The sequence below is a fragment of the Apteryx mantelli genome, chromosome 2 (genome assembly GCF_036417845.1).
Source record: "Apteryx mantelli isolate bAptMan1 chromosome 2, bAptMan1.hap1, whole genome shotgun sequence".
Classification (NCBI taxonomy): domain Eukaryota; kingdom Metazoa; phylum Chordata; class Aves; order Apterygiformes; family Apterygidae; genus Apteryx; species Apteryx mantelli.
In genome coordinates, this window is record NC_089979.1 from 45,898,790 (window position 1) to 45,925,261 (window position 26,472).

The 26,472-nt window shown below is 37.8% G+C and overlaps 1 protein-coding gene across 1 annotated transcript in view; it reads right to left on the bottom strand.

Annotated features, from left to right (window-relative positions):
* Positions 1 to 1,429: 1,429 nt before the first annotated feature.
* Positions 1,430 to 26,472, bottom strand: part of TPD52 (tumor protein D52) — a 139,397-nt gene continuing 114,354 nt past the window's right edge. The window contains exon 7 of the mRNA XM_067290575.1: positions 1,430 to 1,720. Within this exon, the coding sequence (XP_067146676.1) occupies positions 1,567 to 1,720 (154 nt within the window). The 3' untranslated portion in view covers positions 1,430 to 1,566. The remainder of the gene's footprint in view (positions 1,721 to 26,472) is intronic.

The following is a 26,472-nucleotide window of genomic DNA, read 5'->3' on the forward strand; positions in this document are numbered from 1 at the left end:
GGAACTTAAATATAAGCTTTGATTTCCCTTTTCCTTGTGTATGCTTTCAAAGGAAAGAATAAAAGAAGACAACCTTTAAAGTAAAAGAAAAGAGAGTGTTTTTGGAAAAGATCTCTAAAAAGATTAAAATCTGTTTAACCTGTTATGTATGACAAAATTTTGTTCAACCATACAAAGACTTTTAAAGTTGGGGTAGCAAATTTCTGACTCACAGGCCAGTTGCAGCTTAACAGAATTATTCACACTTTCTGCTCTCTGATGACCTCTTATCTGAGTATCTAGATACAGATATAGATCTATATAGGTCTATATAGATATACCTATAGATCTATATCAATATAGGTCTATAGATATAAATATAGACAAGGAAAGTGGTGTGTGAGTTGTGGCAGCTGAAGGCTGGCTCTCTGGTACCCTATTTTTTATGGATCCCATATCGCCTCATGTGACTGAAATACAGAAATACCTAGTCATGAGACACAAAAAGAGCTATGCCATCCTTTAGTGCCTCCATCACTGCTCATGTTGCCTGCTCCAATGGAAAGACCATGTGGATTTGAGTAATACATGCTTAAGTCAACGCACAATTTGCTAGATTATTACAAATAATTAGAAATGATTGTCACTGCAGGCTGGCAAAGCATATGACCTTAACAATTCTCATTTTATTCCAACATTTAAAAAATACATTTTAAGATTTAAAGGCTTTTTTTGGTAATCTGGCAGTATAAATGACAAATTTCACTTGCCCTCACCACATCTGCTAGGCACTATACAGGCGCTATACAAATGAGTATGCAGAATTAAGACTTGGATATACCAGAAATCAAAAGAAAAGTTCTCTGATAGCAAATGTTCCAAAAAGATGTGGAAACACCAGAGCATGATTCATTGATTGTGAATTCAAATATCCATTATCTCTATCTTTCTTAACTTTACTTACAGAAATCCAAGGACCTACACTTAGCCTACTACATTCAAATGGTTTCTTTTCATTTATATTCATGACCAGACAAAATTTACTAACACGCATTGGAAATGAGAGCTCAAATTAAAGCAAAGAATAATCTCTGTTTCTAAATGTATCACCATGACGGAGATAAAAGCATGAGGTATTATAACAGAGATTAAGGGCAGTATCTGCCATACAAATTCTGCACCGTAACTTTGAAACCAGGAATCCTCACCATTGTTGGTATGAAACATCTTACTTGAAGGAGCAATGCAACAGCCAGCTCTGGAATTCCTCCATGGAAGTACAACGATTTTGATCAACATTTCTTCAGGATGGGAGGACAAACTTTGCAATTCTTTAAGCAAGAATATGCAAACATTCAGCTCATGTTACCTAAAGAAGCTTCTTCAGATGTAAATATAAAAGCATATGGCTAGATATGTGAGTGAACAAAAAATGAGTAAGAACCAGGTACCATGTACTTACTGTCTTTTATTGATCTCACTATTTACATAACCAAGAGGAAAGAAACTTTTCATTCATTTCCCGAGGGAACATTTCATTTGTGTAATTTGCTCGAAGCATATAGAGTGGATTTATTTACATGAAATTTACTCCTTTTGCTTTGTTTGCTTGCTTTCCACAAGCCCTAAAAGCACTGCATCAGCTTCCAGCAAAGTTGTATCAGTTGTTGCGCCCAAGAATCTAGATGTGAGTTCAAGATCCAGCAGTCTCAGACGTACTCGGGATCCTCTCTGATATTTTCTGTGGAGAAAAAGGGAGAGGGAGAACAAGATAAGCTTTGATAAGCAACAGTCTTGCATCTTCTGAGGCATCACTCCTGTCTGCAGACTGCAGTAGCAGCCCCATAGAAAACAACGTGTTATAATGGAATTTAATCATAATGCAGCAGCACTAAAACAGTGAACTTCGGATACAAACGCAGATTAAATTCTGAGTTTCCCAAACACTTCAGTGTTTGGTTTTATGACTTCTCTTTCTTTTAAATCATTCACTTTCATGCATATAGTATTATCCTGTGAGCCTTACTTGTCATTGACAACAGCTTCCACCAAAAGGAAAGACAAATACTAGACAGGAAAGCTTTACAGGTTAGTGATTGAGAAAATATTTTTAATGGACCAATAACCCTACACAGAGATCCAAGGACATACTCTACAACACAGCAGAGCCAATCTTTGTTGATAAAATCCTGTCCATGGAACAGCAGGCAACAACAGATCCCACTAACAGAATGGAGGCTCTACAGAAAAGCAGCTATTACATAGGAAACTTTTTTTGTCTTCTATCAAAATATGTTATTGTATAATCTGGTATCCTGCACACAATTATCTGCAAGACAATGTATCATTAAAGGGGAGGACAAGTCATCATTAGATCACTGGTGACATTGCTATTATCAAAAAAAACCATAATGCCAGCTAACTGTGGCTTGTATTCCCAGCTCTGGGCCTCAGGCAAGGAACTTTTCTTGTCTTTTTCTCTCCCCAAAAAGTGCATATTGTCTGCAACTTTTTTAATACATATAATTAAAAAGAAACCCCACAACTATTCTAATGAAACATTCCGCCTACAGGGTTGGGGTTTATTGTTTTACTCTTCTTTCTTTTGTTTTCCTTTTAAGTCAGAAGGAGATGTGAGTGCTCAAAATGTTTTAAAGTTAGACTGTATTTCAAGCTCACCATGCCACATTAGTGAAGATTTTTGAAATACTAACATCTTTTATAATGCACTTGGAGAGCTACTGATCAAAAAGTGCAGCGTTAAAACTGAGGATTATTCTTATTTTTAAAGTTTGAGCCAAACACATTTTTCCTTGTTAAAGAAAGAGCTGGAAATGTATCAAGCCTGACCATCCTGAGCAAAAGCAAGAAAATAACCACTGAAAATAACCAGCCTCCAGTTACAAACTGGAGAAAACAAAATAGAGAAGTTTGTTGCATGACACTTCCACCTTGTTCATTTTCATCTCCAACTTAGGCAGACAATCTTTGTCATTTGGCAACTGTTTACTGACATGGAGCAAAACCGAACTGGGTCTGAACTTGCTTCGGCACATCAGCCAAGATCCCGTTGGAAAACTTAACATCTTAAGAAAAGTTGCTGGATTTGCACATGCTTATTTTTATTTTCTGGCAATTCTATTTTATATTAACTTCCCATGGTTCTTGGTTATCCTGTGCAACATAGTCGTTATATTACAAACAGAAGAGGAAGCTTGTTTTATAGCTCTACACTGAACAAGCAGCTTCAGAGGGTATTTGTGGGGCGAGGGTTTCTGCAAAAGTTTGTCCTGATAAACCCTTTCTCAGTTTGTATGAATCAACACAGTGGAAATGTCACACACTTTCTTAAAAACATAAAGACACTGATCTGTCCCAAAAGTGAGTAAACAACTGCTGCAGTGAAGAGTACGGCACAGCTAACAAAGACAGAGACCGGCTTGTGCGAGGTTATTACTTGTGTAGCTGGAAAGGATGAGTTTTGCCCCTTTCTTTGTGAACTACTTGCATTTCCCAGTGGGACAGTTTCAAGACTGATGATAACAACTCATGAAAGGTAACACGCAACGTTTCTGAGGACTAAGACAAGGGCAAAACAAAATCAAAAGACAATGCAAAAGACCTTGAAAATGGAAGGTAGCTTCTGGGATTTGTTAGGCTTACTTAAAAGAGAAAGTTCCCTAAAGAAGACAGGATGCTTTGAGATAAGAAGAGGAATAAAGAGCAAAGCTCTTCATTCCATCCAGCAGCCAACAGCTGAAGAACCTTAAATGAAATACAGCTGCTGGCTAGTGATTTTAGGCATTTGAGCGTATGGGACAAACCTACAGAAAATTCTCTAGTATGAATCAAAACATCTAGCCAGTACCTTTGACAGCTACCGGCAAGAAAAATTGCCTTAGCATCCAATCATAAATTATCCTGATCCCTAATCCTCCCTTTGGCATAAATTAACAGACTTTTCAGCCTCTATCTCTGAGTGCAAGGAGTGGATGGAGAGTGAGCGAAGCCAAATTTAAAAAATAAAAGTTAGAAAATAGTTTTGAGGAGACGGCAAAAGAAGAGGCAGAGAAGGAACTCAGAGGGAGAAATGGGCTATGGAAACAAAAAAGGAGCAGGAGCAGACACCTTATAAAAAGAAAAAAAAAGAGACTACAGAAGATATGAAGGGGGGGATAAGTGATAAGGCAGGTGACAAGTAAGCGTGGAAAACAGTATTGGCATATTGTCTAGAAAAGAAAGAAACTTCCAAGTAGAGCCACAGAAGAGAAAGTCACTGAAAAGTCAAGATATACTACATAAAACTATTAATGCTTGAGTGACATTAAATTCAAATCTGTAAAGCACAGCATTGCTCTATTTAAAAAAAAAGGGGAAGGACATGTTTTTAACTTAATAAAACTTAATACTAGAATTACTGGGTTTGTGATAAATTTTAAATCCCAATAATCTCTCTGCCTTTTTCTTCTCCTCTCCTTTCTCCTACAGAAAAAAAAGCTCACCGGTACTATAAACTAGAATGCTATTGTGAAAACTCTTCATAATCCAACACGTCTACAAAATATTAATATGAATGAGGTTTACACTGAATTAGAAGTCCCCTCTAGATATGATAACAACTACTTGTGCAGAGTAGGAAAGATATTAAGAGCTACATATTTGTAACCAAAATACAAAATATTACTTTCATCATGCAACAGTTCCTTTTGGTCTTGTTGCTAGACAATAGTGTAAGTGTTTTGCAACTGAATAGAGGAAATTAGTTTTTTTCTAATCAGAAAGTGTTATACAGCACCAGGAAAGCCTCTGAGGAAAATCTGTGAAGGAACTGTACTTCTTATGATTAATAAGCAAATTTAATGCATAAATCTTAAGCACAAGTCCCCGTATTTCATAGCATTAGAAAGACTTTTTGTTCGTTGTGAAGTTTGTGAGAACTTTGCTCAAGTTTCCAGACATGACTTTAGCATATATTTGTAATGCAAAAGCCAAGCAATTGTATTTTCATAAAAGCCCCACAGTCTTAAAATGTTGCTGCAGTAACTCAGACACAGATTCCAGATACTTTAATCATACTTAATCCAATTATTAAAGAAAATTTTTCAGTCACTGCACACCTGCTTACAAATGGATCCTGAAGAACATCACTTTCAGGAGCTGACACAACTGTCTGTTTGTGTGGATATAAACATTTGTTGTTGTGACAGAAATTCCTTACAGCTAAAAAATTTTAGGATAAATGATCAGAGGAAGAGGTATAAAAAGTAGAATCCTAAATACAACTCGCAGTGGTGGTCTGTCCAACACATTTTGAAGCCAAAGGAAATAGTAGGTTGCTCCAGGCATGGTAATCGTATTCTACCCATGGCACAAAACAATTCATCCTTAAACAGATGAAACTATCCTATGTTTAAAGCAGAAGCTTTAAGCAGGGCCCAGAGACAAAGCAGGCATTTTGTGAGTTCCAGAAACGGCGCTCTAGGAGATGCACAACACCCGCGTAAAAGGAAAGAGACTGTCGTCCTCATTTTGCAAAAGCACTTGCTTTATTTTTACGTGACAATGCCAGCATTCAAGCTCACCCTGTGTCAGGAGGGAAGGCAGGAACCCTTAACCTCCCCGCAGCCCCCAAGCACTTCATTTGTCAAGGACACACATGCTTTTCTCCTGCCACTTCTCCTATCGACAGGTGACAGTATTAAATTCACTTGGAAGTAAACAAAGATAGTTTGGTTGCAAATATAAATTAAGGTACAGGAATCTGCTACAAAACTTTAAAGAATGTATTTTGCAAGTAGACTCAAAGCTTTCTCCACTTCTTTATTTATAAAACGGTTATCGGAGAGGCAGTAATGGAAAGATAGAAATGAATTTATGGAGGTAACACATATGGAATACATAATTCATTCAGGCCCTTGTATCCCACAGTATTTCTACACATAACCCAAATCCTACTGTGAAAGCTTTCCTCTTGTCTCCTTCCTCCTGAATGGCACTACCCCAGAGCAGAGCTGGCCTCTCGAGCCCCCTTGCTATTCAGTTATACTTTATCAACATCCTAACAACCTCAGAGCAGGTTCTTTGAAAAAAAAACAGGAGCTCTATTTTCTTGCCCAGAGCCTTGAAAACGTAAACAGAGAGCTGGGGCTTAAAGCCCACTCACTCTTTTTGCTAACAATCATTTCCCCACGAGAGCTATCCGTTTTAATCCTTCGGGCATGCCAGTTTTGGGTGGATGGACACAGGCTGACGTCCCGCTTCGGAGGCGGGGGTCGAAGGCGATGAAGGCAGGTGAGGTTGCCTCGGCAGGCACCCGGCTGCAGCCACCCGGCTCCCTCGTCCCCTGCCGGCCGTGCTCTTTGCATGTCTTGGACTACCACCGTGAAGAATTTGAGAAGAAGCCAAAATAAAGCCTTTCTCATACTTGAACCTTAAGTCTGTACAACCATATTGATTTAGTTAAAATGTATCAAAAAGCATGCCGTATATCTTTGTTAATGCTGCTTAAAGAAACTTTAAAAGCAAATCAAAAAATTAAAGTCGATGTGCTGTCCTTACATTAAAAGCAGAGCTTTTTTTCTTTGTGTGTAAATATCAAACTACTGTGTCTTAATTTACACAGAAAGTAGGTCCTTGCTTTGCGGAACACACATAAATAGCTTATAATGTTCCCGTCTAAACTTAAGCAGCTCAGAATTTTCTTTCTAACTATCTCCCTTTCACTGAAACCTGGTTCTTAACCTACCCTTTCACTTCTGCACTGAAGCTGTAAGTCTCTTAAAACTTTAAAGGAAACAACAACAAAAATAACTTTTCAGTCAAGTTCTCAACCTTTAATTTTTAATAAGCTTTAAATATTAATAGACATTACATTTTAATGCCCCCTTAAAACATACATATAAACAAAAAAACTGTAGTATTTTTACAAAATAAAAAAAAAAATGGAGGGGGATTACATGGAATGCTATATTTCAGCTCTTGCTAACTTTCCAGACAGCTAGGGGGGATCAATCTTTTTTTTTTTTTTTTTTTTAAAGTCATTTCAGTCTACAGCAAAAGGTTTACAAAGCGAGTAAACTTGGAAAGCAGTGAGCATGTACAAACTAGGAGGCTGTAAGTAAAAAATTTTTTTTGATTATAATTATACTGTTTGCTACAAAGAAAACAGGAGAGTAGTTTTGCAGGTGTGCAATTTCACATGTAGGGGAAGCACTCTTATTACTAAATGGCATCAGGAGTTTTATTCAGACTCTAAATTACAGGCATTTTGTCAAACTATCCAATATTTAAAACTGCATGCAAAATTAGCAAGCAGTCCTTTTTCTATTAATAATACTCAAATTATTATTTTAAAGTTAATAAACCTTTTATTCTTGGAAATAGAGCTACAAAAATAACAACACAATTATAGGAATGGTCGAGTCTCACCAGGTGTTGTTAAATATTTCCCCATCATTTTAAAAGTGCATTCAGAGATATCTTTCTATTCCATACGACAAAAATATAAGACCACTGTTTTGAAAGACCAACAGACTATCTTAGCTTACATGCATTCTCTTTTGTTACTGCTTTTCAATTTCCATTGCTTTCTTTGGAATGATCAGCTGTGAAATTTAAAGCTAAATGAGCTAACTCCTAGGGCTTGCTCTGACCACTCTCACCCACCCTTCATTCCTCCATACCATCTGTTCCACACCTAATAAACCTGCCTGTCTGTATGGAATAGGAAGACAGCAATCAAACCTGTTTTTTTATTCCTATACCGAGGCCATGATTTAGAGAATTTAATTTGGATTTTTTTTACATTTTTTTCATTAGTATTTTTTACATCTCCTAACCCATTTTAGTGATGACTTTCAACAACAGAAATAAAAGGAATCTCTGGATGTATCATCCATATAATATATATTGATATAAAGCAATCCAAAGATAGGGTTAGAGAGAATCTACAGAGAATGCCATTAGAAGCCTTGATTTCTCTCATTTTTGTAATGTGAGAATTTCAAAATATGTTTTTCACATCTATTAGTCAAGAGTTTTTATTTCAGTATGTTAACATAGTACAGTACAGAACAGTTTAAGATTCTTAATTGTTTCTTATCATTCCTATTTTTAAGTGGAAGACATTACATTATCAATCTCATAAAAAAATACAACAACAAAGATGGTCATTAATTAAATTTGACAATCATTTTTTCTCCATTTTTTCCAGATTTTTCATTCACCATTTTCACCACTGCTCACACTCACTAAATATACACATCTGTAGCTCCTCACTAGTAATATAGAAACTCTGATGCAATACTAGAGAGCAAGCCTACCTCTAAATGAACCTACCCAGTAATAAAGCAGTGTAAAGCAGCTGTGGTGAGACGGACTTGTGTGTGAAACAACTCATTTCGTTTCTCAAAATGTTTTGAAGTGTTCACAGATGCATCCTGAGCCTACAGCGGTCTCAACTTTAGCAGCAAAGGGAGGCCACATGGCTGGCTCAAGCAGCTATCTAGATATAGGTCCCAGCTGACCAGATCCGTACTTCTCTTGTACAGAACACTCACTGCTGGCTTAAAGGAAGGGAATACAGTAAGACTGCACCAGTCTCCAGCAATCCCTCATTCACTGCCAGTGTACAAACATCTCTTGTTTTCCATAAAAATTCTTGTTTTCCATAAAAAATATGGATAAGACACAGATTAGCAGATTGCTTAATCAAGTTGAAGGCAGGATAGGCAGACACAGCAATCTACAATCTGGTAAAGTGGACTTACTCAGGCAAAACACACATTCTCCATCTAGCAAGGGTGGAACAGCAATCCTGCTTACAGCAACTCTGAATACAGGAGTCTTAATAGACACACACTCAACATGAGCTCCTGTGCAACACGGGGGCAAAAAGACCCAACAGTAGCTTTGTACATATAAACAAGACAGTGGAAAGTGGCAGCAGCAAGGTAGTGTGAACTCTGCAAAGAATGGAAACCTGGACAAGAGAGATACTAGAACAGCGTGCTGTGTGCTGCTGCCTACCTTTTTTTAAAGGCAGCTAAAGAGAGGACTGAAAACAAGCAGAAAACTGAATAATCACTTAAAGATCCCAATCTGTTAAGCTATTAAAAAAAAAAAGACTGAGTTATCTATACCTTCACAGCAAGAAAATACTGATATAAAAGACTCTTAAATCTATCTGGTAAAAGCATATAATGGCAGGAAACTGAGGTCAGACAAATGCAAGTTGGAATAACCTTTTTATCAGTTATACTGATTAACAACTGGAACAAATCACCAAAAGGAAACTCTTTAGCCATTGATGGCTTCAAGTGAAGAGATGTCAAAACAAATGCTTTACTTCGCTTCTAGGCTACCTGCTGAAATTTCATGTCTCCTGATCCAGTGAAGTTCAGAGAGATGACCTGAAGGTCCCTTCTGCCGTAAATTCTGTTTCTGTGTAATTTATTATCAGCAGCCAGTCATTCAAAAGAAAGATGGATGCTCTAAATAGGATTTTCAAAGCATCCCTGTTCTCTGCAATCAAATACTTCACAAAAATGCTCCAAGGTTGCTGGTGACATTCCATCAGAAAATATAATCTTTTTTCTCATAACTCATCAACCCATTGCCACTTCAGCTGTATTTGTTTCCCACTCAATTAGTTTGTTTTCATCTTTCCATGAACTAAGCAAGCAAATTTCTTCTTCTGATTTCTTCTAAGCATTTACTGTTTCTGACATTTGCTTAGCCAGTTTTCAGAATATTTTTGCTCCATATGCCATGATAAATGTGTCAAAACCATCCTTTTATATGCAAAAAGGATATACTCTGCCAGATAAAAGCTCTTTATCCATCTCAGGTTCTTAAAAGTGTTAAGTAGAGTGCTTAAAACTCATATGAAACCATCAGCTTAAACAACATTCATCAGCATACAGTGCTTTCTAACAAGAGCACCTGAGGAAAGCCTATGGCAAGCACTATTAAAGCCAATCAGTGTTTTATGCACCTGAGGAAGTCCAAGATAAGCCCTGCTTCGTTCTGACCACTGCTAAAGCAGAAATTTGACATGAATCCCAGAAAAAGTTTGGGGGTATTAGCTAGATCCTGACACACAAAAAACATTCTGGAGCACTTCAAAATATGCACAGCCAGCCAGAGCTTACAGAAACATGCACCCACACAAATGTCACTGCATGTTCTTAAAATCTTCCCAACGACTTTCAATAATACTACCAAACAGACTGATAAGAGTAGCAGAATTTGGGGGTCACCCCATGTTTAGAGGCTATAGTGCTATCTCCATTTATATTTACAGAGCTGACCAAAACTTAAATGTACTGGTCAAGCCCTGACATCGTCATTCGGTGAGACTCAAAGTTCAGGAGACTTGGCCTCTTTATCTGTGCTTCCGTTGCTGGCTATTAAGATGACTGGCAGCTAATTTATAATTCAACAGACACCAGTATAGTTGAAACATGGAAATTTTCAAGTGTCGGTAGCTAAAACAAGGTAAATACAAAGCCTTACAACAATTTTCATTGTTGCCATGCAAAATACCTGTGCAAACCATGGTGAAATCACTGTCATTCTCTGCTATTATAACGGTATCAATCAATGGCATTTGTTTCTAAGACAGAAAAAAACCACAGTCAAAGGTGACAAATATTTAAACCCAAATTCTACTGCACTTAATGTGGACATTATGACTCTAAGCAGACGTTTCTGTTCATGAAGAACTTCCAAAGTGTAACATGCTTGCTTTCAATTCAGACAAAATCAAAGTACCTGATACTCACAAGAACAGACAAAAAGTAATTTTTGCTACAGCCTCTGCAAGAATCAGTTTGCTTCATAGAAAGCTCTTCCTAAAACTTTTGGGAAAGCATCTTTCTTTTTAAGAGAAAGGATAATCTATATTTTAAAATGCACTTCACATCACAAAGATGAATGCTATAACCTTTTCTCTACGGCACGGTGAGGTAAGCTTTGACAAATGAAACCTGCAAAAGGTGGCTCCTGTCATCTAAGACTTGTATCAGATACAGTTATGCCATCATACAACAATCTATGCCTGTTCCTTTCTTGGTCTATAAGATAAAACATATCCTTTAACTTGAGGAAACATCACTCCAAAGAAACTGAATAAAGGAAGCTGTGTCTTTAGCTCAGATTGTCTTATATTTTTTCTGCTAAGTTATGTAAGAAATTATTTTGATGAAAACATTGTTTCAAAACTTACAAAATGTTTAAAAAATAAATATTATGATGTCTTTAAATAGAAAACAAGATCCCCAGTTATACTACAAAAGATTAAAAAAAAAAACGCCCTTCATGCATTATGGGCACCAGAAGCCAGGCAAACTGCTCAAGACACAAAAGAGAAAGGTACTCAAGTGAAAAAAAAAATCAAGCAAAAGATCCCAGTGTTCTGGATTAATTCCAATCAAAACTCTGAACAGAAGCATGCTCTAGCAGATAGTCATCTTTCTGCAGCTGACTCCCATCACAGGTCCTGTTCTTTCTCTTACTCACTCTGGGAGCTTGTCTCAAGTCAGATACTCTTCAAGTATATAGTCCTAAATCTTCACTGCTCCAAATTTCAAATACAGTCTCTACAATATTGGTTCTAGTGTTTTTCTTGACACACAAGCTCTCAGTTTCTTTCTTTTTCTACATTTCTCCCTGTTTCCCTAAATCCATCTCCTCATCTGATCTCTCACCATCCTCCCTGGGATCTGATCAGGCATTTCCAGTTCTCTTTTTCTAACCCAGAAAAAACTGTTACATAATTTTTTTTGTCTCCCTCCCCTTACCTACTGCCTCCTCCTTTGTTCCTGGTCCCAACCTATTCATCCAGACATACTTATCTCATTCTCCTTTCAGTTTCTTACCCCATCGCAGTATACTCCTTCACCAGTACCAGTTAAATTCAGTCCTCTTCTTTTCCTTTCAATGCTTCTCAACTCTCTCACTCAGCCAATTCCATTCCCTTTGCACCAGCAATCTTGGCAGGTCTCTCATAAGGCGGCAAAAGTAGTGAGTTTTGATAATTCGGACATGGTATCAAAATTCAAATCAGCCTGTCTCTCCCCTTTACTGTCCATGTAATTATACTAGATAAGGGAGCAATGACAATGCATGAAAAAACCTGCTCAGCCTACGTGCTCAACCCTCAAGCTTGGAGAAGCTGTTACAGAGGAAAAACTTCAGTACGCCAGGATTATTCATGCACTGTCTGCAGGGTTTTGCACATGTGTCTTCTATTCCTGCTCCAGTGCTCCCATCTGAATTGATGGTAAATACTTTCCATATCCTTTCTTTGTCTTTAAACCCCAACATAGATACACAGTTGGAATTATTCTTCTCTTGGGAGAGCTGGACTGCAGAAGACTGGGGTGGTGATGATGACTAGAATGGCTCATCTTGTGGCAATGAGTGCTGCAAACCATACGAAAGTAAGGACTGGCATATCCAACCAGACTGAAAAGGGAGTTGCTGAACATCTGAAGCAGATACTCAAATTCTCAGTTGCATGTGAATCCAGTAGGAGAGCTGGGAAGGCGTCTAAAGGGAGGTTGGGGCACTAATAGTTGAAGGGTCTCTAACAAGGGAGAATAATCAGAGAAAGACTAGGAGGGGTGAGGTAGCTCTGGAGGAGAAGCAGATTGAGAAAAACAACTTTGGGGAAGATGGGTGAAGCCTTTGGAGAACAGGGGGTTGGTAAAAGTTGGTGTGCTTGAGGGAGAAGGAAGCTCTAAGGTAAGAGGAGCTGGAGTTACCGTACAATTCCCCTTTATCAAATAACTAAGGCCACACACTGAGGACCGCTCCTCCCAAGGGACTGCTGAAAACCACCAGTCTCTTCACCTGTCCAACAGAACCTCCCTAGTCGCACGTTTTCCCCCAGTTCTCCTTTATGGGTATTGGTATTTACATAGCCCTATCCATAACATCTGCCCTCTGGCTTGCTCAGTCACTTTTCTGTTCACCTGTGGCACAAGCTGAGTTGCATTTAGACAATACACAGTTGTTCTATAAGATGCAACATATGCAGATTGCTCAGACAACAGCATGAGGCTCAGAGAAGAAGAAATCAAAGATTTTAGCTTAGAATATCTGATAGTATCAATATGATGGCTAAAGACTGACAAAGTTAAAAGCAGTTAAAACAGGATCTTACACAAAAAAAGCATTACCATAACAATAGATTATTAACTTTACTACTTTAAGTGCACAAAGACCATATTGAAGCATCATTGAGCGTGCAAATCTCAAATAAATACCTGTATTTAGAAAACAGAGAATATTACCCAACATTTTAAGGTATGTCAAGTTACACTTTTTTTAGTTTCAATTACTTGTTAGTGTGCCTTTAATCTGAACGTCCTAGGAGCAATCTTAGCTCCTTATATTTTGAATGCACAATACAGATTAGTACAGAACAGACTTTCTGATGAAAAAGAGGTCATGGTGCCCCTGTAAAGGGGACATTTTCATATTTCGTCAAGAGCATTTCTTTGTAAGCTAGCTAACACTTATATTATTACTCATTCAAATGGCTTTCCTGATTAATAAAAGCCTGTTCAGAGAGAACATAAAATTTTTACAGGGAACTTTAAAAATACAAATTGTTTGACACTGTCACTTGTATTTTCAAGAACTGGCAAGAAAGAGTGCGAAGCATGGGACAAAACTATCCACAAGGCTGTTTTCACTTTCTTCTAAAACTAACATTAGAGGCCTTAACTGGAGACAAACAGTTCTGGGAAAGATATGTTTTAGATTAAAAAAAAAAGTGTTTCATGAAATAGAACAGGAAAATGCATAAAGAACATCTATGAAGAACACTGTGGCTCTAGATAAGGCGCTAGCAGTGAGATAGCTCACCCAGCAAGGCACCGACCTGTTGCACACAGTGATGTCAGGAGTGAGCAGAGACTGCTAAGGGCAACTTTTGGAAATACTAAAAGGAGAAAAGGCATACAAATAGCAGGAAACAAGGCACAATTAAAAAAAAGATATGAGAAATGACGAAAATTATTCTAATGCTATAATGCTTGAGGTTACAGAAATACAGAATCCGTCACTGAGTGTACCTGTCAAGAGGAACTTAGAAGGAACAGCAGAAAATTTAGTTTTGGAGGCAATAAAGAAGGAATGAGCAGCTGGATATCTCAAAAGAGGTATGAAGGCAAATCTGAAGTTGCAAGTTGGAACTAGACAAGGACGGACTTAAAGAGGAAGCTAGAAAAGAAACTGTGTCATTGGATACAGCAGCAGAACATGTCTTGGATTATCGAACCAAAAGGGAGCAGAAGTATAGGAAGGACTGCAAAAGGGAATTCTGTTCAAGGGACACTGACTTCTATAACAGCAGAAAGAAGACCATGTTCATATTTTAAAAACAGGGGGCTAAACAGAAAAGGGGACTGAAAGAAGTGGGAAAAGATTAGAGTAAGTATAATCAAAGCAACTCACTGAAAAGGGAGAGAGAAACAAGAAACAGGCCTCAGGGCTGAAAAAGGTTGTATAAGAACAGTTAAAAGTTGGTGTATTCCTAACAGCAGAACTGGGTGCAGTATATGAAGAACACCTGGAAATGAATTAGCAGTAATTGCCATGACACTTTATAAGAACCACCACCTTCCCGATCTAGTTGTTTGGATAATGCATTTTTTATAACCACTTACTCATCTTTTGTTGCTTACTGGTCGATAGAGAAGCACTGATAAGTTATCATTAAATGTAATACAAAACATCAAGTGAGAAAACAAGTAATGAATGAGGCTGTGGTTCTTTTTGCATAAATGTGGAAAGATGAAAGCTCCACAGAATATTAAATCATTTCATCTTTCTCCATAGTAAGGAAACCAGTGGTAAAAAAAGATCTGGGTAAAGAGGAAGAAACAGAGCTTCCATCATTAGAAGAACAAATTGAGAAACAACATAATTGAAGAATTGTTATCATACACACTCAAGTAACCTTTTGTCCTCCATAGTCTTACCTCCAAACTCTCCCTAAAACCAGCTTCTTCCAGGAAACTTTAATTTAAAAACCTTCTTTTCTGAGCCATTTTGAAAATGAGCCATGCCTCATTTTATCCATCTTAAGTTGTGTAATCTTTCAACTGGATCTGCATGAACAGACCTTCCAACTCAAAACATATTTATTCTGAGGGTATAAAGCTGCCAACCAAAACAGTTAAAGTCAGGACAAAATCTGTGCATATGGAGATAAAAAATAAAGTGGTATGGACAAAAGGAACTTAATCAAGACCCCAGCTGACAGGTCTATGTTTTTCTTGCTCAATATCACCAACAACAGAAAATATGGATTCAGTGCTTTAGGCTGGCAATGTCATCAACTGCTTCCAAAGAAACACAGTGTTCTCTGATATGAGAGGTTGTAATGCAAGAACTAATTGGAAAGGGCTTTTTTCCTTTTCTGTATGAAAGCTTAGACATATACTTAGGGCTATTAGTTTCTAATTTTGAGTTTTTTTACTTAGAACTATTACACAGAAACCCAGAACAGATGTCCTAAAAATGATTTAAAAGAAGGCATGTATAGTGTCAGATCTTCATACAATTAAAAAATAAGAGCTGAAAGCTCTACCTTCGTAGCCAGGCCACTTCCGTTAAATCATTAAATAAGGTTATTAAAACTACTACTCAATGCAGCAGAACTGCTGCACATGCTTGGGACAAACCCCGTGACCGTACAAACCATGCCAACCATACCTTGCAGGACTGCTTGCCAAGGAGAGTGTGTTATTAGCCAGGCTTGGCTCAAACAATTCACTGCCCACAAAGCTACTTTAATGTACTGTCTCTATTGAAGAAGAAGGAAAAAAAAACCCAAAACACAGTAATCCAACAATACATTACGATACTTTCCCATCACTGCAGCAATTCCCACCACAGGCAACACTTTGTCTCCAACAAAGAAGCCTCACATTCTGCGCCTGCAAAAAAACCTATCCATACTGTAAGGATGCCAAGAGGAACATCTGTGTGCTCAGAACTACACAAAACTGGCTTTTTGTGTGTGCGCATGTGTGTGTGCGCGTGTGTGTGTATGCCTGTGTGAGAGAGATGGGGGTGGGAAGCTCATAAACAATAGCTCGTGTGACTGCCTGCTAAGGAAATGCTCTTTCATTCCCTTCCTCTTTCCTTTAATTTATTTTTTATTTCAAACAAGGGAGTCAAACAGCCACAGCAGTTATCAACGACTTCTCCGAGTACAGTGAAAAGGGTTAAGTTTCTCCCATGTTACTGGTTTTAGCCTAGATTTATTTTTACAATAAAGAATTTCTTTAAACGTTAAGCACATATACGTAATTTTCAACCAAATAATCTGAGGATTCTGGGTCTACTTTTCTATTTAGCACAACTTATTATGACCATAATGTAGATCACAGCCATTAAATGCGGAACTACAGATAGTAAAATGTCTCCTATAATATGGATACATTTGTGGGGTTGTGATTATGAATATGAATCATGAAATTTAAAGGAGAAAAAAAAAAGACAAAACCCCACAAATCCTGTTGCCTTTCTGAACGTTGGGTCAATCATTCAGAGAGCAGCATAAGAGACTATGAGCCAGGAACTTGCAGGACTGCAAAGTTCAGGCTGTAACGCAATAAAAAGTAGTCCAACATAAAGTGCTCACAGAATGGCCCTCTCACCATGCAGGGCAAAGACCATCCCTTGGAGTTGAGCATTTATATTTTCTTTTGGTAAGATCTAACAAATTATTTAAATAATACAACAAATCTTTGTCGATGATCTTAAACTTGCTTTTTTCTTCTTCACTTTAGAAAGTACTTTCTGGTCATGGGAATTGTCCTGGCCCAGTGACTTTTAAATATGACTTCTCACTTGTTTACGTTCCAGGCTACATGCAAAATATTAGAAGAAACTAGAAGTTTTTCCTGGAGCTCTGCTTACTAATGCCATATCCTTACTTTCTTCCTGCCCATTCTCCAACGGCTCCTTCCTCAGTCTCCTGGGTGGTGCAATCTAATAGTCTGACAGAGATCATTAACTGAGACTGTTTCATGCCTCATCTTTAATACAGGCATTACCTTCAAAACTGGGAACAAGTGGTCCAGAGAATCAATTAGCAGTGACTGATCTGTCTCTCCAAATATTTGTAACTCATTAACCATGGGTCTGAAATTACAACCCCCCTTACTTTGGGGGAAACGGAGATGGGAGATGTAAATCTGGAACAATTCTCAGCTTTTCAATCAGCCTCTGAAATGCTCACCTTACTGGGAACTTGCTCAAGTCAAACAAATACCTGTTGTACGTCAGACAAAGAATATGACATTTGTTGCTCTGAATGTGCAGTGTTACCTTCGTGAACCTTCTCTAGAGAGGAAAACAAGTTTTAGGAGCTCCTACAACTCCTGTCAGTGGGGAAATGGAACAAACCGCCTCCACTATGCGAAAGAGGTACCCATTGCATTTTACTCTGGGTTTGGAGACACCGGTCCAGCACTTCCACTTTCGGAGGTGCAATACAGAGATACCTCACCTCAGCCGCACCGAGTGCAGGTCTAGCAGGGCCCATTAGCTCTGTCACACCACACGAATGGGCACACTTTCTGCAGGGCTCCCTAGGTTTGGAAGCAGTCCAAGCACCCTTGCAGTGCAGATTTTGACTACTAAACCATGCCAACTGGTTCTCTGTGGTGCCAAATCGGATATGTCTGTACTAGACTCCCAAAATCAAGAGCTTTGAGGGGCATGATAAGAGTGGCTTTTCAGGGAGTCAGCTAAGGACAAGTAGGGCCTTGTTTAGCCTGGCCCCTGCCAAGTTTATATTGCTTATGCATTTCTGCACTAGGCTCCAATTTCCAGGAGGTCATATTAGACCAGGCCTAATGCTACTCGGGCAGAGAGAGCCTGCTCTAGTTCAGCATTTCACTTTAGTGACTATGCCCTGCTGGAAGGCAGGGTGTCCGGGGCCATGGCACGGCTCTTCAGGCGGCACAGCATGAAACCAGCCCGTGTCTGACAGGGCAAGAGACGAGCTGCCACTAAGACGTCCTGCTGATGGCATGGAACTGCTTGGATGTATTTGCTCTGTCCTTTTTAGCACATCCTGCTATAGCTGTGTAATCTTGTGTAATGGAATAAACTGGATATTTCCATCCCAACTACCTTGGACTAAAAAACAGAGAAAGAAGTCACTACAAGTTTCTATAGGTGGTGCCATAGGATACAAGCACTCAGTGAGAACATTACTTCTTAGCTGCTGCTAGTACCAGTTCCTGGTAGGACCGGTCATCCTGGCCTATTTCCTGCACTAGTGGAGAAAAAAAAAGAAAGCTGCTGGATGCTGCATCTCTTTTTCACTCTGTCTGCTATCACTGCTGTACATTTTGTGCCTGAACCTTGCTCATATGCAAAAAAGTCAAATACCCTGTACCATGATCTCCTTAATTCATCACTGCAGTTCCTTTGTAGTGCATCCAAGTCCTGACCTTTAAGCCCTCCTGCTAAATTGCTTGCTACTTAAGAAAATAAAAGTCTGCATCCACTTTGCTGGCATAAATTCTGCAAGGATCTTCCCTTATTTGATCAGAATTTATTTTCACTGTGGCGCTGAAAGTTTTCCCCAAATTATCTGCTAAATCACAGGAACGGACTTAAAGCTCCTCAACCCCATTTTTCTTTTAAAAAGTATCTGCAAAATACCAGACATTTATGTTTACATCCTTAAAAACACTGAAAAGATATTTCAAGACTCCAAAGACTTCAAACGCAGTTATAAAATACACTGTGTTTTTCTATAAAACAGGGAAACATTCGTTTAGCAAACTAAAAATGAATGTTTAATATGTTCATATCTAGTTACTGAAAAGTTTTGTATTTTAATGGGTTTAAAACTTTTGGGGAATAGTAAATAAAATAAGTCCTGCCAGTGAATTATTGCAGACTTACAGGTAGTGGAACAGATGAACAAAACTGAATGGCTTTGGAAATACTTGCAGAGAAGCACAACACATTTACCCATCACCCTTCCATACACTTCTCTGGGTCAGAGGCCCCCTTGTTTTCCATTTTTGATCTTTCAGTCTCTTTCCTTTCCCAAGCTACTTTGAAAACCTAAGGCTGCTCAGCCTCTCCCCCTCAGCTTTCCTAGGACCTGCTCTGAAGCCTACAGAGTTGTCGTAGAGGCTGTGAATCCCCTGGCTTGGCAGTGGTGAATTATCTCAAGAGAGCTGAAAGAAAAGGTTGCACTCCTTTGCAACTCTTGTCTTTCTTCTGCCCTGCAAGTAGAACAGTCTGTGAGGCTAGTACTACCTGATTTTATTAATCCATATTAATCCAGCATAAATCTGAGGTGCTAAAAGGACAGTCTGACCCATCTCCCTTCACCCTCGCCTGCTCACTCTTGATGTTGCCCTCCTAACAGCACAAGCTCTCTGCTACCAACCAGACCAAGGAACTGATCAGTGGGAAAACTAACCAAAGCAAAAAAAGGTCAGTTTTCTTTTGGATCAGCTCCCCAATCTGGCTCAAAATATGGTTGCACAAAGGAGAAGTGCAAGCAGCTGAGGATGAAGTGGTACTAGCTCTTTTTGCAAGAGAAAAAATTTGCCAACGTGGATTCTACCTGCTTCTGTTCGCAACAGAAGACAAGGCCATAAAGATGATTTGGGACACGTGATTATCCCTCTATCCACTACTGAATGAGATCAAGAGGAATCAGTTAGACAAAGAACAGAATAAAAGAGAAGAGGCTTTGCAGATGTAGCAGACTGGAGGGATTTCATTAAAACAAATGAAGACCAAAAGAGAATTTATGATTTAAAAGCCTAGAATAAAAAGGACACCTGAAATGTTAGAAACTAGTCTCATAGTAAAAGCAGCTCTTGACTTATAGGCCAGCTTTGTAGTAAAGATTCAGCAATATTACTAAAACAAAGAATTGTTTTGTCTCAATCAATGTTCAAATAAGTACAGTAATTGAAAAGGGAACTACTTATCATCTTCACCTATCTCAGAATTCAGAGCTTGTGGTTATATTTGTTAGCAAAATGAAAGAGAGCAAGATTTCTTCTCTACCTTTTACTTCTTAAATTTTTCTCTCTCTCTATCGTTCAAGAATTTCAGCTCCTACTATTGCTTACATTCTGGTAAAGTATGGTCAGACCCGATTAATCACGATAACAAAATCCTATTCTCATTTGTGAGTAAAACTAATTGTACTACAGTATTTCTTTCCATCATCTTAGAAGGTGCCTTAAAGCTTTCCCACAGTATCAAGTTCCCAATACATACACACACAGAGTGCCTAGGTGACAATTCATTCCACTTTAAACTACTTTTTCAAACAAACTTCTCCAAACAATGTATTATCTACATTTTAAATGAGGGGTGAAATTCTACCACAATTTCTGTAAAAAGCACAGGGAGGTTTATTGTACTTAACAAAAGATTTAAGGAAAGTATTGACAGTAAAGCAATCTCTAATACTCCTGGAGTGGAAAGAATTGTTCTAAAAGTTTTCTCACAAATAGAAAAGGAAAAAAAATATATATATATAATTGATTTTGTCTATTAACATGCCAATCCCAAAATACTTTATTCACTCTGAAAAAATAATTTACATGATATTTTAAAATATCATGGCTGTAGCACAGGAAAAAGCTTTCGAAGCTGATGGTGTTAGTCGTAACAAGAAGGAATAAAGAACATAAAGACAAAACCAGGCATTCAGTCACCGAGTTGTAATCAAAGAGGTCAAATTAAGTTGCTCTCACACTTGGGAATAAACTCAGATTACTTGACTGATAAAACACCCACATAAACCAGAGCACAATTTACCACCAGGAAGCAGGTACAGGTTTACGTTATTACAGGACTGATGCTCAGGATTCGCTCAGCTGTTTATCACTTGCAGAAATTTAACCTGAAACCAGGATACACACTCTACTTCCTTCCACAGAGGCATATGTTTCAGCAGTGTTACCCCCACAGTACATCAATGATTATGTATCAAACACTTAAATTTGACTCCAATAAGGCTGACAGAAATTCCGCACCACATCTATCTATCTGCTTCTTTAAGCATATTGGACCATGCCTCAGTCTTACCTTTTGAATCTCGTCTTAACCGTATCTCACATTTTTTCCATTCAAAGTATTATTAGCTATCTGTACTTAAGTGAACTATTAGAAGAAATTTAAAAGAAAGCATTCTGGCTGAGGTGAAGTTATTTAATCCCAGTACAGATGGATGCATACAACTAATACACAAAGAAAAACACTTTAGTTAAAAAGTCAGTATTTATTCCACTCCATAAGTAAAATGATATTAAAAGGAAATGTTTAAATATGTGAATTACCTTTCCTTTTACAACACCTGATCAATTTGTTATGCCTTTCATCTATGGGCAGAATACTTAAAATGTTGTTTACTAGTGACTAGTCTTTGAATAACTGATCAAGCCAAATTGTCTTAATAATATTATGTGACAAAATAGTTTAGGAGTAATTAACTAAACCTTAACACATCACTTTTTGCTCAGGAATCATTTTCATACATGGGAAGTCAAGCTATTCATTTAACTTACAGGATTTTAGCAACATGCCGCACTTACAACAAAACAGCATATGAACAAAAGAATGAAGGCTCTTCCTCATCAAAAAAATCAAAAAGAAACCACAAAAATGTTACAGTTCATCTAGCACTGCAATTATTGTTAGATAGGATGTGGAAAGCCCTGGCAGGATGTATCAGTCTGCGCATTGGACTCTCTGTGCTCCAAAAGCAATTTTTGATGGACAAGAGAAGCAGCGGAATTTTTGAATCCCTATCTGGAATTAGCAGCCAGGTTCACCTCTGCAGAGCTGAGGCAATGATAAGACAGCAGCTACTCTACCGCTGCAAAAGTGATAGTGAAGTGGCTCTGAAAAGTCCAAGGGTTCCCCTTCACCAAGTAAAAAGTTCATTCTTCACACTCTTGTCATGTAATGATACAGAGAACAGATTTACCTCCAGATCATTATTTCAGTGCTCTCCTTCCAGCTTTTTAAGGTGTAATTCCAATGTTTCACCCTTACTTAATAAACACAATGTATTTTGCCTGATGGACTGGAGAAGAGACTGGGGAAATATCTACTGAATGTCGAGAAGTATTTACCAAATATTCTTGGAATGTCACTATCACAGTTAGCAAATCAAATAAACACATCCTCATCTGAGCCTTCTGAAATATCAACCATCTTTCTGATGGAAGAAGAACATTCGTAACATTTGTGTCATTTTATATTGCAGTACAAGCAGTGGCTGCAACATACATTCTCTGTTACGCTCTAATATAACAACAACTAAGGTAACACTGGCTAAAATATCTTAACATAATAATCCTTTGTAGCAATTTGGATTTTAAAAAGTACAAAAAAATAGAAAAAAATTAGGAAGGACTAATCAAACTAAAGAATTTAACATTCAAACTCCTGGATTTTTTTTCTGGGTATGTTCCTGGGATGTTGCAAAATAAACGCTTCACAAGAAAATGCTTTGTGCACTGATTGACTGTATGTAGGTTAGTATGACACTTTTAAGCACAGGTAACTAACTTGCATATCTAATAAGGCTTAAAAAAAACGTAATTTCTCATTGTAGCACTATATTAATCTTAAAGATAAAGATGCCATCTTCCAACTCAGGAGAGTGAAACTGTTCTAACTCAAGCTGCTAGCATGTGTCCTACAAAGTGACTGAAAATTTTTAACTCTTAATTATGAACCATTGAGAGTTTTCAACACTATTTTTTCCTGATTTCAATATCCAAGTAGTTTCTATGAAATGACTGATTGATATATGCAGTGGTAACAAGATACCTTCTTAAAGACTTTCCGTTTCAGGAATAAACTGTTTTGTGCATTTGCACACACGCAAGCAGAAAAGCAATGACAGAATTTAATTGAACTATACGTGTGTGTAGGCTTGTACCGGATACTGCTGTACCATGGCAATAGTACCAGATACATGCTGTACCATGTTCACATGTTCCTGTCTTTAAATTTATTTTTCTAATGTTTCCTGTCTTAAAAAAGAAAAAAAGGTACAAAGCTGCAAGCAGTATATTCATTCTTAGGTGAACAACACACATTTTTTTCATAGCATGTATGAGCAACAGACAATTAGAGGGACAGACGTTGGGAACACCATCATGTTATTTTGTTGATAAATAGTACAAGACCATGTTGAGCCAGAAAATGTATTCAAATTACAGTTTAGCAGAGCCTGCCAAAATACTGTTTAGAGCTACTTCTTACATGCACTCCAAAACTCAGTCTCTTCCAACAATTATCTAGCAAATGGAAAAGAATGAATGCTAGGAAGACAGAATGAATGAAATTTAGGTAACAGAATCAATTCTGGGCAATAGTTGCATCAATATTTGGGCCAAATACTTCCCATCAAGCTCCAAATTATTTCATGGTCATTTACAAATGCAGTTCAGCAGATTAGTCTGAGATTGAATTTACAAGTATTTCTCATCCACCTGGGTCACTTGTAAGAGAACGTAACATTCTCAGGGAAAAAAAAATCCAGTATTTTATATACAGCATGCAGAAATAATTATTTCAAGAATTTTGAAGTGATTTTTGGTGCTTCTTCTGTGGAAAAGCTGGATTCTCTATAGTATTTGTCATAGTGTGTCTCGAAAACAAGTCACCTCTAATGACCAGCCACTTTTTAAAATCTTGACCCAAATCAGAAAAATCAAAGATGCAAGAAGACATCCAGCCCTACCTTTTACACTGAAGGAGATTATCCCTGACAAATATTTATCTAAACTGTTTTCAAAAACCCTCTATGGAGGAGAGAGTTTTTAAACAGCCCTTAGGCAAGTCCTCTTAGAGTTTAAGTATCTTAATGTTAAGTTTGTTTACCTAATATCTAACATAATTGTCTATGCTAATTGTATAACGCAAGACAATTTTTTCAGTTCTGCCTTCAGCAAAGATCAGCAGATATGAATGAATCATCTTATATATTGAAAATAAGTTCTGAATATATGCACAACCTATTTTAATATTAAAATGCTTTTAAAAAAGAACTGACTAAAAGCAGATACCTTCCATATCAACCCTTCCTTTAATACTTCATTAATTCTGGTATTTACACCATGAAGGAAAATTATAAGAAAGTTAAGGTGGCAAAAAGCATTCAAAAGCTAAAAAATGAAAAGTAAGATTCTCCAGCATCCTTAATTCAGCCATAAGTTCAAGTTTCATTCAACATTACTGCTATAGGAAGCCTCCTGTAGAGCTGAAAATAGAGCATAACTTTTCTGAATCCCCATTCAGTGTGCTAATTCTCTTCTTCCCTAAAAAGAATCAGCAGTACTACTACCTGCTACTCTGGGCTCTGACAGAAATCAACATGTGTAAACTCTTCATTATCCAATTAAAAAAAAAAAAAGATACTTGATTCTTTAAGTTTAAGATTGATGACTGACATAGTGATAAAGGGACCATGAAATGCAAATTGCTATTACACTGTCCAGGAAAAAGAAATACAGAGCCTGGACATCACTGTTCCTGACTTACTGTTCATCCTCCTTCCCTGGGCTTTAGGGACATGAGTTTCCACTGCCACAGCTCAAGCTGCCTTTGGTCTGGGAGAACAATCAATAAGGACTAAAGGGTATTGAGAGCTCTCTGGCGATAGAGGAGCTGATGCATTCAAGAATCCCAGCCAGGAGCCCCTATCAAATCTCAATGCATGTCCAAACACTTACTATCTTGGCCTAGGCACCTCCCTGATGAAGGTTATCCTTGTCAAATTTCAAGGTTTTTCCCTGAAGCAGGGCAGGATAACTACTCCATAAAAAATACCTAAAGCAACATATTTCCAGAAATGCTTGAAACATCTCTGCAACAAAATAATGTAACTAGAAAACTCTCAGAAAAAAAACACAGTGATAGATAATTTAATCCCAAGCATTCAACATCTGACAAAATTCCGAGTGACCAATAACAGGAGACACAAAATAAAATATATGAGGCAAGCTCACCTGGGAAGCATCACAGTGCCTGTGTAGTACTAACAGATGCATTCATTTAACAATTGCTTGCTAATAATGTGTTGCACTGCAGAATTGCTTTGCTATGGGAACAACTGCCCCACATCACAAGAACCTCATTTGTACATCAAAGTAGAAGTTATGCTCAGTGATAATGCCAAATAATGCTTCTTTAAATATCTGCCTAAAAATAGCATAGAACAATCTTATATTTTGGTCTGATGACATCCGAAAGGAAAAGAGATTTTCCCTATGGTGAAAAAATGAAAGAAAATATTTTCACTTTGCATATTACAAATATCATAGGACAATACAGAAACTAATTGTAGCTCTATGGCAGTGGGAGGAGGTGGGTGTGAAAAAGAGGAAGACTACTTCTTACATGCACTCCAAAATCTCTCAGCAACATCAAAGGAAAGTCTGCCACATTCTTCAAGATGGTGTTTGTTTATGCTACTAGAGCAGCTTATGGTGTGTAGGCCTCCCAATCACATGAAGGAATGCACTTTCATCAATACCAAGATCCTCTCATGCTTTTCTATTTACTCCTCAAACACCTTCTTTATGGCCTCTAGGCCTCTATTAAAGCTTGCAATAGACTCAAAAAGTGCACAGTACTGTGCCATTGAAGTCTGATTTGCCCACTGACTGGCATTATCAAGCAGAAAAGACCACTACAATAGAATATTAAATATCTTCTTGCTCTCTTTCTCTCTACTACTCCCCTCTTTCAAGAAAAACCTTGGTGTTCTCTGCAGAATTTTGCTACTTCATTCAACACTGTCCACAAAGTCTGAAGTAGCTTAGTGGTGGGCTTTGTGTCATTCACTGATGATGGCATGGCTTTATGTCACACACAGCACTTTCAGGCTTTTCACTAATCCCCATTCTTCTTTTCTTCTAAGCTTTATGTTACTTGAGAATTTGACAGGAGGAAGTTTCATATGGACAAGGCTTTCCACACACAATCTGCTATTGGCTGCTGATGACCAGATCAAATACAGCAGAATGGAGCTTTCATCTGTCAAAGGCTGCACGAACTGTAAGGTAAGCTTTCATTCTTTTCCTATAAATAAGGGCAGAAGTAAAAGCTCCAGGTTCAGCTGTGCTTGGGACTTTTAGCCCCACAGAAGTGCATTTAACAAATAGCCAAGAGTGGCAAGCAAGAATGGCGACAAACTATTTTCCCTTTTACCTGTATCATCTGTATGAAAACTGTAGAAAATGCTGAAACTCTTGTGAACAGCACCCTAACTGTAGAATTAAAGGAGATAATATTACAAGATTTTAAATGCAGTACAACACCTCAACTGGTTAAAATGAAGCAATAAAAACATTACTGCTAAAAATTCAAGTTACCCTGCAGTGACTTTGTCACCAGCCTAAACCCATAAAATGCAGAAGAAAAAGAAGCTAGGTAACTTCAATGTACTCAATTACT